Source organism: Cariama cristata, unplaced genomic scaffold (assembly GCF_000690535.1).
Source record: "Cariama cristata isolate BGI_N322 unplaced genomic scaffold, ASM69053v1 scaffold14308, whole genome shotgun sequence".
NCBI lineage: Eukaryota > Metazoa > Chordata > Aves > Cariamiformes > Cariamidae > Cariama > Cariama cristata.
Genome location: NW_009631766.1, coordinates 72,165 through 84,428, shown reverse-complemented (window position 1 = coordinate 84,428; position 12,264 = coordinate 72,165). Strand labels below are relative to the sequence as shown.

General features: G+C 38.1%; 1 protein-coding gene across 1 annotated transcript in view; it reads right to left on the bottom strand.

Moving 5' to 3' along the window:
* Positions 1–1,776: 1,776 nt before the first annotated feature.
* BICD1 (bicaudal D homolog 1 (Drosophila)) overlaps positions 1,777–12,264 on the bottom strand; it is a 49,370-nt gene continuing 38,882 nt past the window's right edge. Inside the window, exons 6-7 of the mRNA XM_009706113.1 lie at positions 9,134–9,209; positions 1,777–2,580 (exon numbers count right to left, since the gene is read on the bottom strand). Of these exons, the coding sequence (XP_009704415.1) occupies positions 9,162–9,209 (48 nt within the window). The 3' untranslated portion in view covers positions 1,777–2,580; positions 9,134–9,161. The remainder of the gene's footprint in view (positions 2,581–9,133; positions 9,210–12,264) is intronic.

Below are 12,264 nucleotides of genomic sequence, written 5' to 3'. Positions count from 1 at the left end.
CCGATACAACATTTTTTCCAATAAATTCATATCTGTACACAAAGGAAATGTATTTCACTGAATTTCTGTTTAATTTAACTTAAATCCAGGGAAAATGTGTTTGATTTGGATATGAAAATAGCAAAAACTATTCCAAGTGCAGCCTGCAGTAACTGCATTCAAAGTGCAATGCAAATTCTTCTTTTTAACAATACACAGTAGCTGTCTTTGTTGGATGCAGACGTGGCCACTGTACAATATTCATACACCAGTCTGACAAGGTCAGGAGTTCTGAAACACTTTTTGAAGGCAGCATTTGCCTCAGACAAAATGTTGCTTTTTTAAAAATAAAAATCAATTTTATTTTTCAAAATAAAAATAAAAATCAAAAGAGCAGCTAATCTGTGTCAGGCATTAGGACAGAGCTGAACAAGGTTTCACTTGACTTTTATATGACAAGACAACACGTAGGTTAAGTATGATACTGAATAGCGAGGTAAATGTATATGAGAAGAATCATGCAAACTGCATGGAAACTGAAGTCGAAACACTGCCAAGTGTTGTCTGTTTGATCCGATCAGAATTGGATGTCAGTTTGTTCTTATTTTCTCCATCTCTGACTCTGAATGTTTTGTTACAATAGCTCAGCTGCTTTGCCAAGGTTACATGACATACGTTGTTGATGACACAGAGTATTTCTATTTACAGCACCTTCGTTACTGGTACTATGGTAATAATGATTTGTTAGGCACACTGAATGGTCACTGATTCTTTCCTCTGCTGATGTTTTGTGTATTGTAACATTTGATAAGCACTGTTACTAACAGAAGACTGACTTAATTTTCTCAGATTCAGGCAGACTATGAAAGAATTATTCCAACCACACCTGCAGCAATTTTTTTTCCCCACCTGCTCTGTACCTTAGGCTGTACTGTGTTTCCCGCTTGTAGGTCATACGTATGCTGCAGAGAAGGAATAAAGACATGTGGAAATATCTAAGCCTTTCTTCTGTGAATAAATTAAGGCCACCTGGCAAAGCAAGGAGTCTGCTAGTTACCAACAAGTAGGCAGGTAGGCAGTACTGCAGACTTTTTTCCTAGCTGATGACCAGACGGGAAGCCCATAGATGCTGAACCATAACCCCCTAACTTAGCCGCTTGCCTTGCTGTCAGGTACTGTGCAAAATAAATTCCCCTATCCTTGATTTTGTTCTGAAACTCACCACTTTTAAGAAAAAACCCAGACTTACTCAGCTTTTACAGGAAAGAATCTTTAACTAGGAACACTGTGCACTGTTGCGATAGAGTCTGCGTAGCGTAGATCACCTGAGTATTTGTCATAAACTGACATGAGCTAAGGTTCTGTGTCTGTTGATTTTTGGCAAGGAAAAAATGCACTACAGCAAAGTTCTGCTAACTTTGATCCACACCATTAACCCTACCTGCATGAGTTCTTTCACCACAGAATACTTCACATGAAATGCATACAACTTTGCCATTCATACTAGCCTTCCATGGTAAGGCCTCAAGCTAGTATCCTGAATATGGGAGTGGAAGGAAAGAATGTTTTTAATTAGCACACAGCATTTTACTTGTTTTAGATTTTCTTTCTCAGATACCAAATAGAAAGTAACCCCAAAAAACAGCACCAATTCATCTACTTGTCTGAAATGCAAAAATATAATTACAATGCAAGCAAACAACTGAAAACAAATCAATACATCATCCTTTCATCTCCTTCTTAGGCTTAATAATTATCTTTCAGTGAAGACCTAGAACAAAACCAGAAGCTAGTGTCATAGGAATTAAAAAACCAAGTGCATAAACAATATCAGTGCAGCAGCAAAATATACAGTCATTGTTAACATTCCAATTCAACCCCTTTCCAACATTTTTGTGCAATAAAAATTGGCCATATGCTGGCCAATGCAACAAGCCTCTTTTTAACACAGTCATTCTTCACTTCAGCTATTTCTGCTTGTTTTTAAAAAATAAAATCAATTAAATACAACTCTCACAAAAAAAAAAAAAAAAGACTGTTATTTTATAAACAAAAAATTCTGGTGCAAATAAAGTAAGAAATAAATATCACACCCTTAATGACAAAAGGAAATTTGAACTGGTTCCTATGGCTGAACTTAGAGGATGTGAGGGTAGGATTTTTGTAACATACTATTTTTAGTATTGGCTTAAGTCTCTCATTATTTCAGAGGTAAAGCCAAGCAGCTGAGAGGAACGTTTTTGTCAAGATGTTGAATTTCACTACACTTTAGTTGTGATAGCAAAGTTTGAATACAATCAGAGGAACCATAAAAAGTCTTCTTGATAGGTTGGACTCTGTGCTTTATGTTCTTCTTCTCAACCTTCCCTCAGTCGCCAGAGCAGGGGATATGAATCCAGATTTGTCAATGCAGCAACAAGGCAGGATTGTCTAGCCCCTTGCTGGGAACAACCCCAACCTTTGTTGCATGAACTCCACTCTGTTTGCGTTTTCTCTTACGTTGCATATGAAGATTAGGGGTAAGGAGGAGGCTTAGAGAGACAGTTGAGAGGGGCACACTGGGAGCTGGAATGTGGCTGCTCTTCTGGAAGAGCATTAGGACTGAAAATTAAACAAAAAAGAGAAGAAGTGCTTAAAATACACGGCAAACGTCTTACATGCACACAAATAGTACAGGGCCAGAAACAAACTTTAAAAGGGGATGAAGCCTCATCTATAAATCTGTACCCTCAGATACACAGTAGACATAAAGAAAATCCTCAGTGCGCACACATTCAGTGACACCTGGATGCACACATGAAGTGGCACAGATATCCTGCTTGGCAGTTCATGTACCCAGTTGCTGTTTGCATGCTCTGATGAAAAACGCTGTGCAGAGAAATGAATGCATGTGCAAAATGCGGGAGCAAATTTGAAGGGCAAAATACAGGTTCCATATTTATGTGAGCATTAAAGATTTTCTATATGCAACTGATTGTTTGAAATGAAGGACAATGCCAGTCTGGAAATCAGGTTTCATAACTTTGTGAAAACGTGGTTTCTTACTGCATGTGACCTATTTCCTAGTATATTCATACAAATGTGGTGTAACCTTCCTCATCAGGCAACATAACCATTACATATTTTGTAATTAACTCTTCCAAAGGGGGGGTGGGGTGGGGTTGTGTTTTGTTTTCTTTTGGTTTTGTGCTGTTTGAATCCTCTTCAATTCTGTTATATACTTTTGTCATTTGACAGTTTTTCACTTACAATTTGTCTGATAACAGCATTCACCCCTGAAGCCTCTAAATGTGCATTTATAGTGTACACTGTCATATAGTGCAGAGAGGTCTGAACCACCTTTCAGCAAACCAAGCGCGGCTGGAGCAGCAGCCTAGCAGTGCGGCACAACGATAAGGGGCAGCTAACACAAAGATACCCCACTTCTTGGTGCGGAGTTGCAGGGTGCTCCTGCTAGAAAAGCTTTGCATAATCAGGTTTGCTCATTTAAAGGCAGCTCAGCAGTCTATGTTACACTGCAGTAGGCAATGTGGACACAGCTTAAGTGAGTCGGGTATGATTCCTCAACCTTGGCCTGCCCTGTTTTAAAAGGGTGAACTTCAGCTCATCTTGCCAATGTCAAGCTAAGTGGCAGTCATCAAACTTTCAAGGAAAGCATGTGGCAAAACAAGATAGCAAAACAGAATGCAAGTAAATGCAATTTATCAAAAAAACCCCCAAAACAGTTCTTTAATGTGTCTGGGAAGAGTTTTTTTCCTAATGCGTCAAATGTTCTAGTCTTGAAGTAATTCCAAGCTCAACAGTGGGATATGTAATGAAGCACAATCATTTATGTCCTTGTCTTCAAGAAAATTTGCCTTTTCCATTTTCCTTCTTTAGAAACCGTGCTGTTACATATTATCTCTGCAGCACAGACTATTGGAGTGTTGGCTGAAGGAATGCAATTAGTCTATTGCTGGAAATGAATCAATTTGAAATGCCAGAGGTATTTCAAAATCTGCCACTGGAAATGCCAGTAGTACTGAAAATGTTTGTATTTCCACATATAGCATTTACTTAGGGAAACAAAGAAATGACACTGTGCTTGCTTGAAGACAGAAAGAAGTGTGCACCATCACCATGAAGAAAGTAGATGGCAATGTCGACATTTTCAAATCAGAGAAGCCTGCGAGACTATGACCACAAATCCACAGGTATTACAGTTCGGCAGGAGCCACAGTCCTTGCGCCTCTGGGCTTATTTGAAGATCATAGATTTGCATGTCTTAAGTTAGATTCTCTTTCACATTAATACTCCTGAAGATGAGTTTCCTGATTGCAAAATGAGAGACACTCGTGAGAGTGGGTTATATTAGCTCAGGACCTCACAAGCTTTGTTTTGTGTTCAGCTGAATAGGTCAGTCCCAAAGTGTTTAGTGTTATGGACTATGACTCCTCAGTTTACATATAGATTTAGTCTGACTCTAAACACCTAGGCATAAATATTTGATCTAAAATATTTTCTTGAAGCTTAGTAGTTGGATTTGTTTAATCAAACACTCTGAGGAGACACCAAACTTGTCTTCTCTAATTCTTTCCATGGCTGTAACTATCCTTTTCTTCTGCCATACTCTGCCACATACAGATGCAGATACAGCATCTAAAGAGGGATCTGAGTGAGATCTTTGCCTGCTCTACTCAAATGAGTTTGTCAGGAGTGACTGCAGATGGATCCAAAAGGTCTGCATTTACTCTCAAACTTATCCACTCATCAAGAGCCAGCTCCTGTCTTCAGCACATTCTAAGTTTTCAAAATAGACTTCGGAGAAGTACTAGTCTTGTGTCCTTCAGAAAAATTAAAGTAAATTAGAACTTTATCAACACATTTCGACAAGACAAACAAAAAAATAGTCATGTTACCCTATAAAGACTGCCTTTATAGGATAAAGGTCCCCTGCTTCCCCATTTCTTTGTTCAAAGGACTTCTGTGATTGTCAGAAAGGAACAAACTCAATAGGCATTTGCCATGCTTATTAGCAGAGAAGTGTTTGTCTTTTGGGGCTACCTTCCCAGCTTTAAAAACAAGCAAGATGATGTTTGTTCTCTGAGGGAGAGGAGTGATGAAGAAATAGCTGTAGTTAAGACTAGTTATGTACAGCAATAGCTTGAAAGAGGACTTCTTTGAGACACACAGGATTCTGCTCTACCCAAATATGCACAACCATAATAGTGTTTTGGCATGACCTTCAGTACAAAGTCAGCCCTGACTGCAAATACTGTAATACAAACTATCGCAGACTATGCTCAGATTAGGAAGCACTGTGCTTAGAATGACGTTTGTTTTCTCTTCATGGTAATTCTGCGTTGCTTCTCACTTTGAAATACAAGCACACTTCTATGCAAAGAAGAAATATAAAACTTTGTCTCACCATTTCCCTTTCAATCAATAATAAATATTAGGGGCATTGAGAAAAAAATTATAAGGTGATCTGGCACCTTTGTAGCAACATATATACACCCATCAGTTGCAGTCTTGGTAGATTTGATTCTTTTCCTAAAACTCTACTGTTATACCATCCTCTCTTCAGGAACACAATACATCCAGTTCAATAATGCAGATTACTGTAGCAATGTATAAACAAAAATTACACCAGAATCAGCAAGTGATACATGGCATTCAGTGTGCTTTTTATGGCAGTATAGGTGAATGTGGCAGCAGGTCCTGGAGCTGAACTATCAGGCACATTGACAGTCACAGGCAGTAGAGGATGGCAGGTGAGATTAATAACACAAAGCAATAGAGAGACATGGAAGAACCTGAAGCTGTTGACTATTAACTGAGAATAAGGAAGAACATTGTTAAATTCCCCTATGGGACATGTGCAGCTTTAAAAACATTTGGTTTTAATAGACATTTTTGCAAATGTCTCTTTAAAGGCCGGTATCATTTGAGGATCTGTTCATTCAGTTGATGAATGAAGTCTGTATCATTTTTGTCTTAGTATTATTGTCTGTTTTTAAGCAGCTCTTTTTTTCCCCGGCACTCAAAATGCTAATCATGTATTTTCTAAAATCAATTGGAAAATAGCATACGAAGCCCTTCGGTGTTAGTAAGTACTCTGTTCTCTGTCTTAAAGATGCCATTCACATGCAATATTGTCTGGCATTGATTGTAACTGTAACAAATAAGCAATGGAAAATATAAACAGACCCGTGATATTTTCAGAATGCAACCATTTTGCATGCAGTAATATTTTACCCTATTTTTAATTTATTTCCTATTTTATATTAAATAAAAAGCATTATTTCTTATTAAAATTAAATATTAATTTCGTTTGCAGTATCAGTTTTTTGAGGTTTGTTTTTTGTTTTCATTAATAGATAACTTGGGTCTAGAGTTTGGCCTCTGATAATGAAAATGAGGTTTTCACTGCATTCAAGAGAAATCTGAGTATGAACCAAAGACAGACACATTCTGTTTAATATTGGATGACAGTAATATTTTAGTCTTGTCCAATGTAGTCCATCAGACAGGTAGCTACAGATGCTACGAATGGTTGCTCACCCCATACTCCTGGACCTAGAAATTGAGGTGATGCATGGAAGGCAGAGCAAGACTTTGATGCATTGCTGCATCAGTTTACTCAGAAAAATCTCTTAAGAAAAGTTCTTACAGATTCTCCAGATCAGGTTCCAGTTGAAACATGCAGACTTAAGCAAAAGTATAGCTAAATGTATAGCTAAATAAATTGACTAGTTGTTTCCTGGAGTTTCATTTGGCTTGAATCAGTTCATAGCTTATCCAGTGAGGTTCATCGAAGCTTATGCACTGGAATCATAATTACTAAAAAATCCAGAGTTACACAAGTCCCACTTAAAATTCAGTATAGATAATGGATGAGGGAAAAATCTCTGTATTTGATGTTAAAGTTCAGAGTGAATCTGTCTGTGTTATGGCCAGGCATATTAACTAGTTTGAACATGGTTAGACATATTGCAGGATGCAGAAAACATCTGTGTGAATTACAAGTCTTAACAAGCTATTGTTTAATCCTGGGTGAAATGCCACTGAGAGGCCACATTACTGCCACATTAAAAAACAAGCATACCTCTCTCTCAAAACAGGTGACTTCAGGGCTGGGCAGAGCTTTAATTTGCCTCATTTGTCATCACCATGTGATTCAAAGAATTTGTGCTACACCAGGAGGGACTGCTAGAGGACGAAAAAGGTCAATACAAGCTCCTGTCTTCCTCCTCTGCTGGATTTAGAAGATCTGAACCTCAGTAAGTCTAACTGGTTCTTTAAATGCCTTCAAATTTTACTTCAGATTTCAATTACTTCATTTAAAGCACTCAGCAACTTATGCCATCATGCTGACTTGCATTAAATCTCATTACGCCTCACTGCTTTACGAGGCTGTGCAGCTATGTGGCTGAGACAAGCAAGACAACAGTGTTAATAAAAATAGCGTGATATTTTCACTTCACCAGTAGAGTTATCGATCTAGTGGCAAAAACCAATAGTCATCCAAAAGTCAATAGTTCAGCTAAGTGTACAGGTGTGTGTTGTTTGTGGGATGACTGATCTGACTTTTTAAAAATATTAACCATATTTTTATTTTCATTATTTTTTTCCATATACCATTGTTTTAATTTGGAAACATGGCAAGAAAGGCCTCTTGAGCAACACTTCCAGTTCTGGTTGTTTTCTTCCTAACTGAGGAAGAATTCAGGGACAGAATTCAGAAAACCCTGAGACTTTCCTTTGGACCTTATCCATTTCTGTGGGCTTGTTTGTAGAACAAGGTAATGCTTGCAGACAAAAGTATAGCGGCAGTAAATCAGGTAGGTCTTCCATTCTGAGAAGAATTTTTAAAATTGCAGGAGCAATTGTTTGTTAGCATTTAGAGAAGGACGGTAGTAGAGTAAGTTCTCCACCAGGAGAGTAGCTCTGGAAGGAAGAGAATAGGCTTTGGTTTTGTGATGGTAAATTAAATAGGGTTAAAATAAGACTTGTTGACATTTAACTTCTGTATATCCAAAGCACCTAATGATATTCTCAAATTGTTGTATCATCTAAAATACAGCAGAAACCACTTCACAGGGATGTTAAGGATTTTAAATGGAACTAGTAACTTTTTTTCAGTATGCTCTAAAACTCCAAACTGCAAACCAGTAAACGGTACTTATCAGTTATCATGAACTTTCACCAACTTCTTAGTAAAATTTTCATTAATACCCTTTTATAGTAAGAAGTTAATAATACTTCCACTTTATAGCCAATAAAAGAGAGGCACAAATGAAGCGGCTGTTCCAAGGCCACTGAGAGATCCCCTGTGACTCGCAGAATTAGCGCTCGGCAGTGCCCGACGTGTGGTCTGAAAGCTCTACTGCACCCATTCCCCAGCGGGCACCACTGCAGACTTCCATGCACATGAAGTGTGGGAAATAGCTTCATTATATGTGGGGCTATAGATCAACTTGGTCACTACAGATCAGGCTAAGGTCTAAAAAGAACATAACCTATTTCAAATGAGAGTATAGTCATAAAGTGAATATATGCACAGAATGTGCCATGAACAGATAAAGTATTGTAGTCTCTTTTTGCTTAGGTTTGGTTTTGTGCCTTGATTAACTCAACTGCCTCAGAACCATGATTTGACCTTTGCACCACCTACAAGCAAGGACACGAGGAGTTTACTTTTAACAACAAGATTAAGAACCGACTGCAGCGGATCTGAGTTTTCAGGTCAGGGAGAGCTTTCTGAGAAGTGTCTGCTAAAATCTCAGAAATGCCTTTAAAATGCCACCTTACAAAAGGGAAGCCTACACCTACCCCTAAAATTAGTAGTCCCCCAATTCAGTAAATTTATCTAGCAACAAAATAAAATCATTACTATTTTGACATCATTGAGAAACTCTCTGCATAAAAAGATCAAGTGAGGACTGCAAGTTCCAACTTTGGATTCTTTTCCGTATTTAACATGGATATAAGTACATGAATTCTGTGATTCATGTTTGTATTATCACTGCAGAAATTATCACTGTTCCTCAAGTTGTTAAAAGTTTGCTGTTAGCGAAGAAGTGTAGTGAAGAGCTTTTGTATACGGAAGAGAAGGGGAGTTGCAGACGTGCACACAGCTATTTGCAAAGAGAAAAGAGTTAGTTCAGTTTACCTGACAGTCTGGCAATCTGGCCCCCTGGCTAGTTGTGAGCCGTGTGGCGGTATGGAGGCAGCAGGCTGCTGACAATCTACAAGAAACTGATAAATTAGACATATATACAGAGAGATTACAGAGCAAGGGGTTAGTAACAGTAGTACACAGGCTACGCATCTGATGGAGAGATTTAGTGAGGAATGTGCTCTTAGTTCCTTATCTGACAGAAACACCTTTTTTTCTGATAGTAGTATTAGTTGTTGCCTTTTTTTTCCTTTTCAGAAGTAGCAGTGGAGACGACGTTTGTTTGTCTTCCCTTAGCATTGGCAAATTTCTGTTTAAACGGACAGCAGTAATGGGCTGTATTCAGGGTCTGGGTTTAAACCTTGTACTTCTCATTCTTCTGCTGGTGATGAAGTTGTTTTTCTTATATCTAATACAAAAAGTGTCAATAAAGCTACTCAAAATTTCTCCAAAGAACTTACATCCATATAACAACAATTACAGATGCCATCTCATTATGGCCCTCGAGAAAAAGCTTGGAAGACAGTCTTCAGAACTTCTTGCTTATGAGATTGTTTTGAAAAGGGAGTACTTGATACAGTTAGTTTTCACTGTTCTGTCTGGATTATTTTATCAATTCTCTGTCAAAGCAGTTTCCACATTAATCACTTGTAAAGCTGTATTCTAGTTCTGAATTTATTAAGTAACAGTAAAGCCAAATAATCCTTTGTTGCTACATTTTTACTGTGACATTTAGAATATGAAGACAGCTTTAAACTCAATAATATTTGTGGGACTTCACAAAAGTAGTTGAATGAGACAGCCCTGCTGTCTAGCTCACTAGTTTCTACCAAGATTTCCAGATCTCAAGATTTGCTTGCTTCCCCCGCAGCAGCCTGGCCTTTCATTCCACTGCCTGTGTGATTCAGATTGTCAGACAACAGAGTCATCAGGGTCCTTTCGAACATAAAAAAATCTGTGGGTGAAATTCTGACCATCTGGGAAACTACTGGAGATTACTTTTTGTCTTCAGCAGGGTTTGCAGACCTATCATCCTCTCTGACTGCTTCAACCTGATTCTCAACTTGACTCTTCAAAGGAAAGGAGTTACTTTCCCCTGAACCTTATAAATTAAACAACTGCACTTCACGTACTTGGAAAAAAATTTATTTTGTTTTTTTTTTTCATTTGTTTGCTACTTAAAGCTCAACACCAGTAATCATTTCTCTTTACAATATAGACATTTTCCGAACCCCACTTCTATTCGTTGTCTCAATGAAGTGGAAGAACGTGCAAGTAATTTTCTATCAAGAGTCTTCAGATGAAATCAGGTACAATGCAGGGCAACACACCTTCCTAGCAATGCTGAGCATCATATCCACTATCATAACAGTTCCTTTTCATACAAGCCCAAAGTGCTTCTCCCTACTTCCTACAAAGATGTGTGCTGACCTCCAGTGGGTGGAAGCAAGTGTACCCAAATCCCTAGTTTCTTCCTGCTTCAGCCAAGAGGAGAGGGTTTTGGACCTATTTTCAAGTGCACAGGTATCTACGTCAGAAAAATATGCACAGTTAGTGCTGGCACCGTTGTGTTAGGAAGCAGAAATGGAATGAGAAAGGATACTGTGTCATTCTCTCCTTTACCAGAATGGTCACCATAGTCCTCACTACATCTTTTAGCCGAGGAATGCAAGAGTTTGCAGTGTATTTGAGCCACGAATAGAAGGGTTTGTCATTTCAGCGTGAAGCTCAATTGAAAGAAAAGGTAAAGAAAAGGTGCCTCAGGGGACAGACAGAGCAAGCTAACTGTAGATGGGAAATGATTGGGGAAAAAAAAAAAAAAAGAAAAAAGTTCATTGACTTATTCTAAACAAACTAGTTTGCAAAAGTCCTGACAGTTAGAGGAGGTAGTCAGTGAGAAAAGGAATAGAGAACAGAATGCTGTGTGATGAAAAGGTGCAGATAGGTTTCATAAGTACAGAAAAAATTGTTCTGACAGCCTTTTCCAAAACAATGCAAATGCCTGATTTATGATCCTATTCTAATATCTCAAACATCCTGCAAATATTTTATAATGCTCCTTCATCTGCTAGATTTGGCAGAATGCATGAATAGAGAGCCAGATTCTGCAAGCATTATGCAAGCTGAATAATAACTATTCGATGTGAGCAAACTGCCTTGACTTCACATGAAAAAACAGTTCAACCTGGCCTCAGCAATCCTCATACAACATGGCTAGTTCACATCAGTCCAAAAATCTAGTGATCCACATGACTTAAAACGGCTCAATCGTCCTCCTACATCCTCCAGGAACGAAGTTTTTGAGGATTACGCTAGGAAAGAGCTAAGTAGAATGCATATGGCTTACATATACTCATTTCAAATTCAAAGGAGCTCTTATCTACTTATATCCAAGTATCTGTGCCAGAGCTAACTTTATTCCTTCTATGTTTAATCCTTTGAAGTATTTCAGAGGGTTTATAATGCTATTCTCTAATGTCATGACAATCAAAAAATGACTTCCCATTACATTGTGTTTAAAGGTGAAAACTAGCAGACAGCATTCAGTACCTCCTATCTACTAAGGAACTCCTTCCTGTATCAAGTAAATGTTTGTTTCTTTCTTAAATATTCTACTGAAGGTTAAAGTTTCAAAGATGTCTTTACTGATTCTGTGGTCAATGTCACATATCATAAAGACAAGGTAAGAAAGACATACTCTCTTTTACTAAAAAATAAAAATAAATTAAAAAATTATGTTGGAAGCAGCCCGTTCTCAGTATTTTTCAAATCTCAGGGAGTATCAGTCAAGCTACAGAGTGAAAGGACAGTTTGTCATTTCTGTAGAAGACACTTGGGGAACAGACACAGATTATACTTTTTAGAGTGTCTTCTGAGATCACCACCAACAAAATTATTAATAAAGTTATTAAATACAGACTATCTTATTTCTCCATCATCTGCAGTTGTTGTGAGGAAGTAAACTACTGGGGGCAGGGGGTGGGCTGGCTGATCTCTTAAGAGTTCTTTTATGATTCTGTGAACCTATAACCGAGAAGTTAAGTTCAGTGACCATTTCAACCACAAGAGGCAAAGAGGAGCTATTGTACCCCAAAATTCATATGCCAGTTTTCACTTAATTCAGC